Source organism: Gadus chalcogrammus, chromosome 5 (genome assembly GCF_026213295.1).
Source record: "Gadus chalcogrammus isolate NIFS_2021 chromosome 5, NIFS_Gcha_1.0, whole genome shotgun sequence".
Classification (NCBI taxonomy): Eukaryota; Metazoa; Chordata; class Actinopteri; order Gadiformes; family Gadidae; genus Gadus; species Gadus chalcogrammus.
Window position 1 is genome coordinate 19,000,186 of NC_079416.1, and position 16,980 is coordinate 19,017,165.

At 43.8% G+C, this 16,980-nt stretch overlaps 1 protein-coding gene and 1 gene segment (V, D, J or C); both read left to right on the top strand.

The window, feature by feature from the left end:
• Window positions 1-745: 745 nt before the first annotated feature.
• Window positions 746-16,525, top strand: LOC130382158 (uncharacterized). The gene is made up of 9 exons (XM_056589765.1): window positions 746-884; window positions 2,592-2,891; window positions 5,585-5,881; window positions 8,217-8,514; window positions 11,048-11,124; window positions 13,829-14,176; window positions 15,217-15,255; window positions 15,449-15,576; window positions 16,050-16,525. The coding sequence occupies exons 1-9, from the start codon at window positions 761-763 to the stop codon at window positions 16,059-16,061; spliced, it is 1,623 nt and encodes a 540-aa protein (XP_056445740.1). The 5' UTR covers window positions 746-760; the 3' UTR covers window positions 16,062-16,525.
• On the top strand, window positions 6,955-8,562 carry LOC130383130 (immunoglobulin lambda variable 5-45-like). The segment is given in 2 exon segments: window positions 6,955-8,035; window positions 8,217-8,562. Coding segments are annotated over 2 exon segments (384 nt in total).
• Window positions 16,526-16,980: the final 455 nt, after the last annotated feature.

The window sequence follows — 16,980 nt, forward strand, 5'->3', positions numbered from 1 at the left end:
CCAGGTGGACCAGACCCCATCAGACGTGCTGGAAGAGCAGAACAGCCGCGGAGTAAACCTGTCCTGCGAGCATCAAATCCCAAGCTACGACACCATCCTCTGGTACCGGCGCTCGCAAGGAAGCCACCAGCTGGATCTTATCGCGTCAGTGTATTCCTCTCTCCTGACTGTCGAGGTTACCTTTAAAGGCCACTTCACAGTCGACGGGAATGGAATGAAGTCGTCTAGACTGGAGCTGCTGAAGCCGAGGAGCCCGGAGGACACAGGAGTGTATTACTGTGCAGCCAGAATGCACTGTGATGAAGAACCAACGTACGCTGGTACAAAAACCCTCAGTTTTTGTACCACAAGAGAGGGAAAACCCCAGTTTCCTTCCTGCTGACGTGTTGAGTGAGCTTGGGGAGGAGAGGAGGAGGGGTTTTCGACCAATCATGCAGTGTACTTCTTCACAGTGAAATGGTTACACTGTCTGCTCAACCCCCCAACCATGATTGTTCCTCTACTGCTAACCAAAAGAACAGCTCACAAAACACGATATGACGGAGCCATATCGTATTAGACCCCCTAATGCACATACCATGCATTAGGGGGTGTTCACCCTACAGGTCTCTCCACCATCAGTGCTGTACGGGTCGACAGTTGGATGGTATAACCTCCTCTCTTCAAAACATTAACACAAAATGGCTCCTCCCACATGGGGGTTTCGGTATGGTTGTGAGATGGAAATAGGAGCCACTTCCATCAGAATGATGCATAGGTTATGTACTCAATATGGTTGTGTTTAAAGGACGGCCGTCACAAGCTAGCTAGCGTGGACTTATCACAACCAGTCATATTGACAATCACCTACCTTGCGCTACTGATTACATCAAACGATGTATCAGGTACTGTCCTTACATTTTTTCTGACTTTTCTTTATTGTTGTACATAATACGATTACGTCGGAATTTTGTCCCAAAGTTGAAACCGATCTTCCTTGAATTAACAATCACATTTCAATATTACTTTCCAAGTCACAATTACCCTAGTTGTAAAAGTGTATTTTTGGTAATCTGATATTTGGTTATTGATTTTTTCTGAAAGTGCATCTCTTAGCGACCAGGTTCACCAGGCTCCACCTGAGATGGTTGTGGCCATCGAGTCAGGACCAACGGTCACGCTGGAATGCTCTCACAGCATTAAAGGGGACCTACTATGCATTTTTGACTTTTATGACCTATAAACATTGTTATAATGATTGATTGTCATGTTTAACCATACACAAAAAACAATGTCGATATTCGGGAAACTCTTCCTCTCATCTGGGCGCTTTCAGCATTCTCTGTCAACGCTCAGATATGGAGAGCAGCACTTTATATTTCTGTGCTGCTAGATTCCACAATTCAGCGTATTAGGGGTTCACCGTACAAGAACTCCTCGTCTAATAATTCATCTGATTAACCTCCCTGCACCTGCAGCAACTGCTTTGGCATCAGTTGGATCTCCGCTTTCATTTACAGCCAATAACACAACCTTTGGTTCACTATGGGAAATGCTTCAGTCTGGAGCCAAGTGACTGGCGTGGTTATTTGAGCCGTGGTTTACGATTGCCCTGAGCCAGTTATGGGGCGCTATGAATGTCTATCATATGAGTCTGTCCGTAGCTCATAGCCAATCGTATCAATTATACCAGATGACGTACGTAGAGCAACAGAAATTCGATGAGGAAGAAGATGATGTAACATATAACATAACATATATTTATAAATATTTTATGACAGTTCTGTTCTCAATCTAGTTATCAGTGGGGGCAATACATACCATACATGCTATTTTAATTGGCTTTTTCAGGAAGGATAAACCATAATGAGTAAAGAATACATTTCATCTGTGACCAGCAAATTTTCTTAAATTAATTCTGCCTGCAACCCAAACCAATAAAATATCAGGATATACAATATTGAAAACGTAAGAACAAAAGTAGCCTAGATAGGAAAGAATTCTGTAAAAGCCCAAATCCTTTTATCTTTATCCCACCCAACAGTTCTTGTCGCTATGACAACAAACAGGGTAGATATTTGATCAGATAGGATTTCAGGCTAAATGCAGCTGCTAGTGTAGGTCTACTGTAATATTGGAAGCTTGGTAATTTTATCCGATAGGTGGAGGCAAAACACTATTCAGAGAATCAAAATCGAAAGCCTCCCCCCTTCCAGACTGACTACACCAACACCACCCGATAAAAAATATCCATATTTTGTTGATATCTCAGATCAAGCTCAAGCCTCCATCTTCCAGTCAGAAATGATTTTTAGCCATATTCTGCATGAGATAGTAATTATCTTCATTCTCTGTCTGTGTAAGTTGCTATGTTTTTTTTTTTTATAACCAGAAAAAACTTAGTTTCAAGTCAAACTATCAACGGATGCAGTACTGTTTCAATGTACAGTACTGTATCTTATTGTTGTAATCTATCTACACTCCCTCAAAGGTTAACGTTTCATTGATCACAGCTTCATTTTAAAGTCGCTTTGGATGAAAGCGTAGGCTAAAACGACTCAATGTACTGCAAATGTGACTTATGCTCCACTTTCTCCTCATTCCATCCACAGTCGAGGTCAAAGGCATCGAGTTTCAGGAGTCCGGTCCCAAGATAGTACCGGACGAGAAGGCAGAGGTCGTGATCAACTGTAGCCATGACGACAGCTCTCGGCCTCTGATGCTGTGGTACCAGCAGAAACAGGGCTTGGGTCCCTTGGTCTTGCTGGGTTATAACTATGGAGCATCTACATCCAACTATGAGGACGGCATTAAAGAGCAGTTTGAGATCAAAATGGACGACAGGCAGAGCGGATCCCTGGCAGTTCGGGAGGCAAATGTGACACACACGGCGGTGTACTTCTGCGCTGCTGGTGAGCACAGTGATGTGGTTTTGAACCGTGTGCGCACTAAAACGCTCCTCTGTCTTTCGAGTCGATGATGAACAGTACTAGGCAGGAGAGGGTGTGTCTTATTCTTCATGAAACAGAATTGATCTGAAGGATGGTCTGTATGTTTTTCTGAAAACAACATGAGGACAGGATGTCTTTTGCAGTCGTTGGGATTCTCCTGACTTTGCTTCGACTTCTGGGTAAAATCTCTCTCATAAGTCTGCTTCCAATTAAAGCTATTTACTAATGTCAAATTTCAATCATTAGTCTATGGTTTTGTCTTTGACTTTAAATGAGCATCTTCTGTCCCTCTGCTTTTCTGTCCATGGGTGTGTTAGACTGTGTGATATTTCAGCAATCCCATCCCATAATACTTCAGGAAAACACCCGGGCAGAGATTAAGTGTCAACACGATGACGACGGTCTCAAAGTCATGTTATGGTACCAGCGAAGACCACAGAGCAACAATTTGAGTCTAATAGGCTACAGCTACTATCCCAACGACCCCAAATACGAAAAAGTGTTCAAAGATCAATTTGAGATGACGATGGAGAGCGAAGTGAAAGGAGCGCTGGTACGTCCAAAGGCAGAGGCAAACGACTCTGGGGAGTATTTCTGCGCTGCCAGTACACAGTGATGTGGTTTGATGTGAGTCGCTCACTCAAAACCGATCTGTCCTTTCATCAAAGCTCAAACATAAGCAGCTAACGCTAGTCCCTCGTGTCAAATCCAGACTGTACGATTCCTTATCCGTTTTGTTCACTGTATCGATTCTCCATCGGACACTTCTGTCTCTTTAAAGCTACAAATATGGCTTTGAATACTGTGTGTCAGCCATGCACTGCATGAGATATGAATTATCTTTATTCTCTGTCAGTGTAAGTTGCTATGTTTCGTATTTTTATAACCAGAAAATACAGTTTCAAGTCAAGCTATTAACGGATGCAGTACCAGGCCTTTGTTCAATGTACACGTACTGTATCTTGTTGTTGTAATCCTTGTTTTATTATTCCTTCAGCTATCTACACTCCCTCAAGAGTTAGCGTTTCATTGATCACAGCCTCATCTTAAAGTTGCTTTGGATGAAAGCGTAGGCTAAAATTACTCAATGTACTGCAAATGTGACTTCTCTAACTTATGCTCCTCGTTCTCCTCATTCCATCCACAGTCGAGGTCAAAGGCATCGAGTTTCAGGAGTCCGGTCCCAAGATAGTACCGGACGAGAAGGCAGAGGTCGTGATCACCTGGGGCCGGTTGCACCAACTGGGCGTAAGCCTGGTCGTAACTACGCCTGGTCGTAACTTGGCGTTCTAAGTCCAACCTAACCGTTACGCCGGATGCACCAACTGGGCTTAGCGTTCTTTTCACTAAGACCAGGCGTAAATCCTACGCCTGGTCAGGGGCAGGCGTAGAGTTGAAATTCCAGGCTGTTTCTATAGCAATTACATCCAATCCAATGCAACTGCTCAGTACGCTTCACTAAACTGCATTTCAAAGCACAGCCGGCGATATGATCAGTGTTCCCAGATCGACTGCCTCTCGGGAAGATATCGCTGGCCGATTAGTCCGTTCTCAACTTATAATCAGTTGCGAATTTTGTTTTAACTATGTTTATATGTTTTATATAGGCCGACAAATTAAGCAAATCACTCCTACAGTCTCAAAACAATTCAGTTTAGCTCCTTGACATTTGATGATGTTCAATGCATTGCTTCTGTCAAAAAGAACCATCCCCGTCTAAATGCCTGCTCGTCGTAAACCAGACATTACAAATACATATTTTAATTATATTCATTTGCAGTGTTTTATTGTTAGGCATTAACACAATTGATGAATGACAATGAGTGAACGAATGAATTATTTATTTCGGTGTCCAACAGCATGTCAAGTAAAATAGTAAACAACTGTTGTCACGAGGTATCCTAGCAACGCGGTGATATGCGCATTACATGGAACATTCACATGGCCGCGCATGGCTAAGACCGGGCGTAGTTGAGACCAGTCGTAAGTCCCGTTGGTGCAACCGGCGTTAGTTCCATTCTAACGCCAGGTCGTAACTAAGACCTACTTAGCAGTTACGACCAGGCTTAGTTACGCCCAGTTGGTGCAACCGGCCCCTGTAGCCATAACGACAGCTCTCGGCCTCTGATGCTGTGTACCAGCAGAAACAGGGCTCGGGTCGGGTCCCTTGGTCTTGCTGGGTTATAACTATTGAGCCACTACATCCAACTATGAGGACGGCATCAAAAAGCAGTTTGAGATCAAAATGGAGGACAGGCAGAGCGGATCCCTGGCGGTTCGGGAGGCAAACGTGACGCACACGGCGGTGTACTTCTGCCCTGCTGGTGAGCACAGTGATGTGGTTTTGAACCGTGTGCGCACTAAAACGCTCCTCTTTGTATCGAGCCGATGATTAACAGTACTAGGCAGGAGAGGGTGTGTCTTAGTCTTCATGAAACAGACTTCTTCTGAAGGAGGGTCTGTATGTCTGTCTGAAAACAACATGGAGGACAGGATGTCTTTTGCAGTCGTTGGTATTCTCCTGACTTTGTTTCGACTTCTGGGTATAATCTCTCTCATAAGTCTGCCTCCAATGCTATTTACTAATATCAAATGTCAATCATTAGTCTATGGTTTTGTCTTGGACTTCTGTCCCTCTGCTTTTCTGTTCACAGGTGTGTTAGACTGTGTGACATTTCAGCCATCCCATCCCATAATACTTCAGGAAAACACCCGGGCAGAGATTAAGTGTCAACACGACGACGATGCTCTCGATGTCATGTTATGGTACCAGCGAAGACCAGAGAACAACACTTTGAGTCTAATAGGCTACAGCTACTATCCCAACGACCCCAACTACGAAGAAGTGTTCAAAGATCAATTTGAGTTGACGAGGGAGAGCCGACTGAAAGGAGCGCTGGTATGTCGAAAGGCAGAGGCAAACGACTCTGGGGAGTATTTCTGCGCTGCCAGTACACAGTGATGTGGTTTGATGTGAGTCGCTCACTCGAAACCGATCTGTCCTTTCATCAAAGCTCAAACAAAAGCAGCTAACGCTAGTCCCTCGTGTCAAATCCAGACTGTACGACTCCTTATCTGTTTTGTTCACTGTATCGATTTTCCATTGGCCACTTCTGTCTCTTTAAAATCAAAATATGACTTTGAATACTGTTGTCTTTGACTACTAAGAAGAAATGCAAGGATCAAATCAATATAAATAATGTATACGCCTACACCCTGATTGATTGAGTCTGCTATGTACACATCATTCTGGTCAGAACAAGCGTATTTGAGCAAGGCAGGTTTCAGTACATGTGCTGCTGGTCGAGGAAGGAGGAGACTAGAGCAGGGCCAAAGAGTAGAAAGATCGATTTTCTTTTAAGCCTGTTTGTGTGCATAGCGTACCCTGGTGAAACATAGCATAGCATGATCAGCGACACTGAGGATTATGAACGATATATGACAAGAGTTGAACTACAATAACAAAGAATATTGTCTTTTAAGATCTCTTGGAGGACTGTGCAGTATGTGTCAATTTATATGCAGCCTTGGGATTATTTTTGTCTGTTTTACACGTAAGACTTATTTCGGTATACAATCATTTATCTCAAATCAAGTGAAAAGCAATACATTTTCAAATTGCGTTTTACTTATTTAAATTTTTGTTAGCTAATAAAATAACAATAACAATTTTCCGTTCGCAGATGAAGTTCAAAGTGTTATCATTAAGCAATCATCCGCTAAAATAGTCAGAAAAGGTGCCAAAGGGATCCAGATTGACTGCAGCCATGACGACAGCAGTTATCCATTAATGTACTGGTACCAACGCAAAAAAGAAAGCCCATCCCTGACTCTCATTGGGTTTGGTTACGAGTCGTCCACTCAGAACTACGAGGATCGGTTTGAAGAGCGGATCAACATTACAAGAGAAAGCGTCCTTCAAGGAAAGCTGGTTCTTACAGAGGCAGCGGTATCCGACTCGGCAGTGTATTTCTGCGCTGCCAGTACACGGTGATGTGGTTTGATACAGCTCCCTTGCCAAAACACCCTGAGAAATTAAAACGCAGCCCAACTGCTCTTTCCCCTTTGATGATGAGCAGTACTAGGGAGGGTGTGTCTTATTCTCCAAGAAAACAACTTGTTCTGTAGGAGGGTCTGTCTGAAAACAATTTGGAGGAGAGGATGTCTTTTGGAGAGGACCCCTACTTCTGCACCCCAGGGAGGTGGGTTCACCTCTGGTTCCTGTGTCATCATGGCCTTGGGCTTTGGTCCTGATGTTGGCTTCTGGTTCTGGACTGGTTCTCTGCACCTGGTCTGGTCTTTGTGGGGTTTCTGCACGGTGCCATTTGTATTTGTTTCTTCCCTGTGTGATCCTTGGATCTGGTGTTGGGTCTCGGGTGACAGCCGTGGTAGGCTGGTGGTCATCTCTTTGAACTTTGACCCTTCCTCTAGCCCCCTCCCAACTCCTTACCATAACCCCTCTACCCCCATATGCTAAGGAGCCTGCCTCGCTCAATTTATGTCCCCTTTATTATGAACCTATCAGACGAAAAAAGTCTAGCAACAATTCTAAACCAAATAGAATTTGAAATGTTACACACTTTTACACTTGGAAATATGAGCTTTCAATCTCAAAGAAGGCCAATAGCCATATCCCTCAGGGGCGTAGCCAGGGTTAGAAAAATAGTGAGGTCCTGGCTTCAGTTGCAGGGGTTCAGTTATGTGGAGGGGGGGGGGGGGCACGCACAAGCACAAACAAATATCACACATGGCGGAAACAAAGTGACAAGTCTCAACAGAATTAAGCATTTTCTCATGTCATGTCAGAGAAGTTCTCAACCACTGATTTTGTATACAGCTGTACTTAGTATTTCTAATTTATTTTTTACGTCTACCGAATTGCGGTGAGCTCCTAGCTGGCTACGGGCATGGACATGAGATGACCAGGGTTAGAATCCCTGGTCTGGGCATTCTGCCTCATTGAAGGAGTATTTCCTACAGCCTCAGTGGTGGCGGTCGTGCCTCATATGTTGAATCGAGTAAGGTGTGGCCTCACTCTGCTGCCGTCAGCCATATCGGCAGCATGCTAGTCACAGCTCTTCATCTGTTCAGTTTATTCTTTTTGGGTGAGTTTTGTCATTGAAGGGATAGACATCATAATGGAGAATTCCATTGAATGTTTTTGTTTTCAAATACTTTCTTACTCACCCTCAATAGTACATAGGAGACACAGGCTTGTACTGGATTCCATCCTTTTTTGTGTGTGAATGAATAACTAACGAGAGAGCCCCATCTTGACCAATGCAGGTCTGGCTGCCGTCCCGGTGCCCGTTCAACCCGGGGATCTGACCCTCCAGCCGGGCGCTGCCATCACGCTCACCTGCAGTCTGGCGTCCGACATGTCGAGCTACACTATGCTCTGGTACCGACAGCAAGTCTACGGTGATCCCATCGAGTTCATCATCAAAGAACACGACACCAGTCGGGGTCGCTTCAAAGCCACTCTGGACACAAACCAGAACCGCTTCTCGCTGGGAATAAGCGAGTTGCAGGTGAACGACAGTGGGACGTTCTACTGCGCAGCCTATCACCGCGACACGCCTGGGTGCAGCAGGCGTACACATACCGTCGTTGAGCTACGTTCATAGCGCTGTGGAGGAGCGGGTATCACAGGTGTCAAGGGTGCCGTGAGACCTCGTGGTTTTGATAGAAGTCGAGATAGCCAACTGTCAGGCAGGCGGTTTGATTGGTGAATATGCAAGCTATGCAAGCGTTCTCATAACAGTGCAGTTATCATTATTTATTATTGAAGGTTTAGTTACACATGGACAGTGCAAATTAATAAACATGAAAAATGTACCAGAATTAGCCAAAATGGCTATTTTGCATCTGTTGTCCATGGGCCGATGTTAACAGGCCTAAAGGAACTATAAACAAAAGAACTAAAATAACTATACACACATCATACAGGCTGTGGTTGCGATAAGAACATTAGCTCTTGACTCTAAGCAACAAGTGAGGAGGACATCCCATTGAAAAGCAAAGAAGACATCATAATCACCATGCAGTGACTTGGCTGACGTCGTCACGTCACTGACAATGTGACAAGAAAACGGACAGACTTAGAACCTACAGGCCACAACCAAAGAGATAAAGAAAAGGCCTTGAGAATATGGTGCCTGCGGCGTTATGTCACGGCAGTCCCCTGGGAAGGTAGCTTAACCCCAGCAGGGGACAAGGCGCACCATGAGGATTAGGATGACTCAAATGATGGCTCCGCCACCGCTAGGCCACCATGAGGGAATGAACCCAGTGGAGGGGAGATAATGAGGTTACACTGTTACAAAAGGTCTGTGCTTTTCTGACAATAAACTGTTAACAATATAAAATGTGTTGGATAGATAGATAGATTTATCTATCTATTTCATTTTCTATCTACACTCCAGAATAAATGTACAATCTCCACCAGGTCGCCCTAAAACGCAGCAGAATGAACATCTACGATATTAAAATTCATACTCTGCTCCACTTTTTTTTTATTCTTCCTATGCCTCTGTAGCTGCCTTGGGGCTAGGCCCCCCCACTCATATACTTTATCCTGGCATTCTGTCCCCACAAGGAAGAATTGCTGTTGGAATAATTTAATAATAGGCATGTTATAATAATAACATGCCTGCAAAAAACGTCCTTAATCTTTGATGACAATAAAGATACAAAATTAAAGCACAACTGAAGTCATCATTCTTTGATAGGATTATTTGAGGGGAAGGTCATGTTTATATATATTTTAACAAACTTTTTTTCCTTATTTCTCACTCAAATTACGTGCTTTTTCGCGAACTTTTTCAATATTATAACCTCGTATATAATAATAATTTGCATAACCCAAGCATTGGTTATTAGACAGATATAGAACATTCATAAAATAATCAAATCAAACCATTTTATATTTCAAGATGTGCTGATTTTCAAGTTATTTCACTCCAAAAAATTGTATATTTTTTATAATTAAAAGATAATTATGAAGAAATGTTTAATTTCCTTATGTCAGCCCCATGTAAACACTGGATTAGGGAAGGCAGACTATATACAAAACACCTTCCATTTGGAACAAACTCCAACAATACTTGATGTGTGTTTGTGTTTCACCGAGAATTAAATAATCTCATCTCCCTTCCAACATAATTATCCTGCATTGACTGTAATTGCTAATGTTTTTGTATCCATTGCATTGTTTTACTTTACTTTATTATCTTATTTACTTTATTTTTATATTTCCCTCGGCACCGTTGCAAAAGAAGGATTATTTCCCTCAATGTGTTTTCCGGGGTTGAATAAACTAAAATGAAAAAATGAAAACGATCATTTTATTCTAAATTGCGTGCGTGCGTGCGTGCGTGCGTGTGTGTGAGCGACAGACCACGTCACCATGACGAAGTCTGCTATAAAAAGGCGGCAGGTGGAGAGAGACGTAACCAAAGGTGTCCACATCCACCGTGTCATCATCCACAACAAAGGAAAAACGACACAAACAAACACACAACAGAACACAACGAGAAGTTTTCATCTGACGCCTCGCGCCTGCTATTCCTGGCGCCGGCGGCTTTTCTTAGCTCGTGCAGAGCAGCACGTGCGGGGTACAGCCGTTTGCTCTGTTTCTGCATGATCTAAGACAACCCGCACCACGTGCTGCTGCTGCTGATGCTCGGGGGAGATATGGGGAGGTCGCGCGGGGGCGTGCGCGGGGAGCGCTGATGTTTTTGTATGATGATGTTTCACCGTGGGGACAGGGGGCCACGGTGATACATCCCCATAGAGGCGCCGTACAAAAACCTCCCGCCGTTCACACGCACTGTGCCACCGCACAACCCGCTGCATCTCAAGGAAAAAAACCAACAATGGAGGTAAAGTCGACGCCATGGCTTCCCGGGTGCTTCTCTATACAAACCATGAGGAACATTCAAGACGTTAAAATAGATTTTGTTCCAGTTTTTCTGATGCCAATCGATTCCATTTGTGTGCGTAATTCGCCCTAGTTGATCAAACTCCGCAGCATGCATGCGTGTTTCGTCCATACACCAAATACATCTCGGGATGTGGCGTCTACCTTGGGGATGAATTCGGAAAGTTTGATGGCTTTTTGGTACAAGAGCAGACCAGTGTGACACTGGAAACGAGGCCTACTTTGGAAAAGGGACGAAACTCACGGTCCTGGGTAAGTCCACGCTCAAAATCCATCGCTATGACCAGCTGACAACAAGCGTTTGACCGCGAATAGAGCCGAGTCGTTCTAATATAGACTGATCTGGGAGATCTGGGTTTTGGGAAGAATCGATAACACTGTGACCAACTCTGAACCAGCCTTCTTTGGCAAAGGAACCAAGCTGACCGTCTTAGGTAAATATTTCGTTCTCTAAATATGAAATGTAGGCTAAGACTGACACTTTCTACAGCCTCGGCATGAAAACCGTATGCCAGTATTCGATATAGTGTGAGTATTGCTGTTGGTGAAAGTTTGAGCAGATTATACCAGCCATTTCTGCACTGTGATGATTCAAGTGAAGCATATTTCGGAAAAGGAACCAAGCTGACCGTTTTGGGTAAGAGAATGATAAAGAAAAGATGTACAACTTAAGATACATAGGTAAAATGTAAAGGGGAGCAGTCAAAGAGCTCTATAGTTGTCCTGCTTCGTACGGTACCTACTTCTTGCCATTAAGATGGTGCACTGTGCCAATTATGAGGCCTATTTCGGCCAGGGAACAAAACTCACTGTTCTGGGTAAGTCCTAACGTTATTTCAGTTTTCGGTATGCATTGAATGTACTTGACCTGTGAATGAAACATTTACCTTGTGTGAGTCTGGTTAACTAATCTGGAAATAATGTGTTAGTAGGCCTGTCTCTATAAAGAAAAGGGGTAGGATCGCTTTAGAGCAGATATCTCAGGAGAAGGGGTTAAAGGCATTAAAACAGTGAGCCCAGCTGGGTCTTGGGTTTATTGGTTGTTCTTTTGCACTGTGCCGGTGGTTTTAACGAGGCACACTTTGGTGGAGGAACCAGGTTAACGGTTATAGGTGAGTCATCGAATTTTGTTTTTTACTTGTACTGATTGAAATATATAGATTAACCTGAAACGTGCAAATTAGCAGTTCAACGGACTCCCCAACCTTTTCGGTCGGATAGTGCGTTTTTATGACTTAAATGAAATAAAATGAAATAATCTATTCATTCATTAATATATGCGGAGGGTTGAGACTCGACGTTAGTGTGTAAAGCGTTCACTTGAACGCATAGCGATAAGAATGAATAAACTACTAAAGGAGAGGGTTCTCCCGTTCGAGGTGAGGTGTAGCCGGTGATGTGGAGGCAAGGTGGAGACAGGGTTATGTTACGGTGGAAATCCTCTGTGCTCATACACGGAAGCCTACTTTGGAGCTGGGACGAAATTAACCGTTTTAGGTAAGAAATGTGTCCTCCAAAGCTCTTTATCTCGTAGGAGTCATGGTGTAGACGTTTGGTTAATCGGTAGGCTAAAATTAAAAAAAGATCTAATCAAATATTTCATTGTTTATTTGTAAAGAATGTTCGAAAACGGTGAGTTAGGATTCGGATTCATAAAAGGAAAATCTTGATCCAAGCGGTGTGTTGGACCAGTGCCCTGAGAACACCGACTTGGAGTCAGTTTTATCCGCTCCCAGACTGTAAAGGCTGTGGTGGTGCATGTTGGCCCGGTGCCCGGAGAACAACAAGTTTTAACCGCTCAGTGAGCGGCCCAGTCCGAGGCATACTTCGGAAAGGGGACAAAACTCACCGTTTTAGGTAAGGATATACGCAGTAAAATTATCGTATGTAATTCGTAATGCATATTAATTCTCTAATGGCGCATGTTAAATACATGTAAATATATATATAAAAGAGAAATACGTCCACCGAGACCATTTTGGTGGTTAAAAGTCGTAGCCTATTCGTGATGAAGTGTGTTGTGTAGGTCTACACAACCAGGTTAAATGTTTTAAATAAACTGTACACTGTTTCTACTGTAGGCTAGGCTACAAAACCATTAAAGTGGTAGTTTGATTGATTCGCATGGACTGGTTGTTCTTTAACTGAACTCCGAGCCTGCTGTCTGGTAGAGGCACACGACTCACGGTACTAGGTAAGGAATAACTTGTTTGCAGAGACAGCATTATGTTGGTTAGTATTGACCAAAACAATGGAGGGAAAAGCAATAATTTAAATGAAGAAACAAAGTTAATACTTACTAATAGCAAAATTAATATAAGTATTTTCATGATACATAAATGAGAAATTAATAATAGATAGGTAATATAGCTTATTGTCTTTAACAAGCAGTAAAAGCGAACACTGGCTTTGCTTAGTAAGGCTAATAGTCATTTAGCAAAAACGTGTTGGTCTAAATTAAGGACATGTGTTAATATTGCAAAAAAAAGGTTCTAATGAAAAAGCTAATTAACTAAAAAATATGTAACAGATTACAATGGGATTAAAGTGTAATGTAACAATTGTTAAAGCTTGGCACTTGGTTCTATGAACATCCTTACTGTACCAACAGCGATATATTGTTGTTTTTCTTTCTTCTGACAAATGCAATTATTGTAAGTCTCTTCGGATAAATGTGTCTGCTAAATGCCCTAAATGTAAATGTAACGAATCACACAGCCTCGCTCTGTTAACATCCGACTTGGGTCCCCTGCCACAATTAGGCTCCTTAATCCGCCTAATGTACACCAACGTACCACGTTTATCGGCCAGGGCCGGTCCCACATGCAGGCCCCACCAGGGTGTACCTGTCATGTGCACAATCATAACTAGTATGGGAGGCAAGTCGGTCAAAGGAAAGCGGAGGCTGGTCACCCCGCATGTCAGACGGTCTGACGGCGTCCCTCTGTCCCCATAGAACCGCGGTGTACCGTCTCCCCGCCCACGGTGGTGGTCCTGCCGCCCTCTGAGAAGGAGTGCCGGGACCGGAAGGAGCAGCTGAAGAAGACCCTGGTGTGCGTGGCGTCAGGCTTCTACCCGGACCACGTCGGCGTGTCCTGGACTGTGAACGGCCTGTCGGTCACTAAGGGCGTGGCCAGTGACCACACCGCCCTGCGCGTGGGCAACAAATACCAGATCACCAGCCGGCTCCGGGTGGAGGCCCGGAAGTGGTACACAGAGGGCACCATCTTCACCTGCACTGTCAGCTACTTCAACGGGACAGACACCAACTACACCTCGGCGGAGGTTTATGGGGGCGGTGATGGTACAGTACAGCACCCAGATGACCCTTATGCCCCATTTCCACTGCAGGGTGGGGAACGGATCGGATCGCGAAGGTGCGGTAGGGAGGGGGCGGTATAGCCCAGCTCAGTTCCGAGGCCGCGTTTCCACTGCCGACAGTACCCTTGGTGGTAGTCCGGATGTCGATCGCCGCGGCAGCTACGTAAACATCGTAAACAACGTCTTCCTCCCCAAGAATGCAGACGAACGTCTCCACCTCCTTGTTCGCCCAAGCAAGCTTTTTACGCGACATGTTAATTGTAAAGAATAATACCTCGAGGCTACTGTTTGTTTGTTTTTATCCCCGCGTCACCCGGAAGTGACGATTCTGTCGACCAATCAACGGAGGGGGGGGGTGTAGCTAGAATTTCACGGGACCCTTTCAGGCGTCTGGTCTCGTTTTGGGTACCGCAACGGAGGAGTCCCGAGAATGGGGCCGGAACGGGTACGGCAATGTCCGGGTCACGCCCACTTTTGGCGGTGGAAACGCGACCCGACCCGCACCTTTGCGATCCGATCCGTTCCGCACCCTGCAGTGGAAACGCGCCATTAGGAGTCACAGAAACCCAGACCTGGTTTATGGGGTCCACGGTTCAAGGGGCGCCCCTGAACATGATTGACCGTTTAAGAGTCCATATGGGGACACAGTAGCACCCCTGAACATCAATGACCCTAAGGAGTCCCATACCATTATGGGGGGACGGGACCATTACAATTTATTAATTATTAATTTATTTATTTTTGAATAGAATATGTGTTGACTAATTGGACTTCAAATTGGATATAAGGGTCTACTTAATGACTGAACAGTAAATAAAAAAAACATTTATGATGGCTATAACACTTTGTTAAGGAGCAGTAGCCTCTAAGGGCATCTAGCTGTAGGAGGTAGACAGCTGACTGACAGGTGACTGACTGGTGACTGAAAGGTTACTGCAGACCCTAGGGATCAATGACGAACCAACGTTGATTTGATTGGTAGGAAACCAGTGTAATAATACGTGTTCCACTCCATCTTTTCAGTCAGATGGATCAAGACGGAACCAGACGGCGAGACCAGAGGTACCGGTTCTGATATATATATATATGTATATACAACACATCTTTTATTCGATGTTAATCCGATATATTTAATATTTACTTTCCACATTTACTGTAGTTTTCACTTCATCCCAACTGTGTCTCAACAGAACAGTACCTGAACCTAAACCCCAACACACTGTTAATTAGAAGTTCTGCTTTGTTTTGCCCACAGAGGAATTCGTTAAGGTCACCCAGACGGCCAAACTGTCCTACATCGTAATGATCGTCAAGAACATCGTCTACGGAGTCTTTGTCACGATACTGGCCTGGAAACTCGGTCTCGGACGTTCGCATGCTACGGTACGTTTTACGTGTGTCGCAAAGCTAGCATATAGCAATGTTGTGGTTACGAAAATAAGTCTTTTGGGTGTACAATGCTGTGACGCATATTTCATAAAGGCTAAAGCATGTTGACTTGGAAAATTGGCTTCGTCCAAATAGTTCGTATTCAAGTCTGTTTAGCATCTCTACTTCAAACCTTCACATGCTCAACTGGTTACCCTGTGAGTTGCCATTTGCCACTTTACATTTATACTTAAGATTCAGCACATGGCACGCATGTACACACTTGTGCACATTGTTCTTGTAATTTTAAATGTTCTGTCTGACTTTTACTTGTTTGCACTGTTGAGCTAGCACGATATTCAAGCAGATCAATGTGCCCGTGAAAATAAACGTGAACCTTGAAGCCGCACTCGAGTGAAGGCTGAAGGGGGGCGTCTGGTCAGGACGTCCTTGGCTCAACTTGTGTCTTGTCCCGTCTCGTCCCCCAGGCTAAGAAGTGAGACAAGACAGCGGGCGGTCCAAGGGAGGTGACGGCTCCAGCTGACCATTGTCTCCGTTGTTGCCTTGGTGATGTGAAACATGCCATGCGAGAATATAAACACATTACGTTGTACTCTGGAGAGCCACGCTGTGTTCTACATCCAGGCATCAGCCCGCTTCGTCTCAGTTTCTCATCACTTTGAAGATCGCTGATGAAATGATTGGGACGCTAAAATAATTATAAGAAGGATATTTAATAATGATAATAATTTTTGCTGAAATCCATGATGCTTTTGTCTCATTAGAATGTATGTTCTTGCGTGATTTGTGTTTGTTTTCATAAAACCCAATGTTTCTTTCTGTAATAAAGTCGATTAGGTTGAAATGGTTGTGGTTTTGTTCTCGCTAGTTTGTAATAAAAGTTGCTGAGATGAGATGAGAGAATTAACTAAAGTTATTGCGTTGAGTTAATCACGTAGATTTATATATTCTACTAGTATAAGACAAAGCTCTACGCTAAAGGTCTATGCTAAAGGTCAATGAAAATAGAAGAAAGTAGTAAATTATACTTGATGTAGTTCATAATTTTAAAGTGTGTGAAGACAATGTCTTCACACACTTTTAATCTCTTAAATGTCTGATATTTAAGAGATTTAGGATTGTGTAAGATTCAAAGAAGAGGGATATTTATGTACTGTAATATATATGTTTGACACGCTGATGTAGGCCTACTAAATCACCCAAAACACTTTCTCAAAACCCAAAACACTCCAACCAGTTAATTATTATAAACACATCTCAATTATCTCAAAGGTTGGTCCACCAGACGCCTTACTACGTACCAAGACATACACAATCATCGGCAACATAGAAAATGATCAACAAAACACATCAGAGAACCACAAATGCTCTTGTCTCCAGAGCGAGACAGCCAGCAGA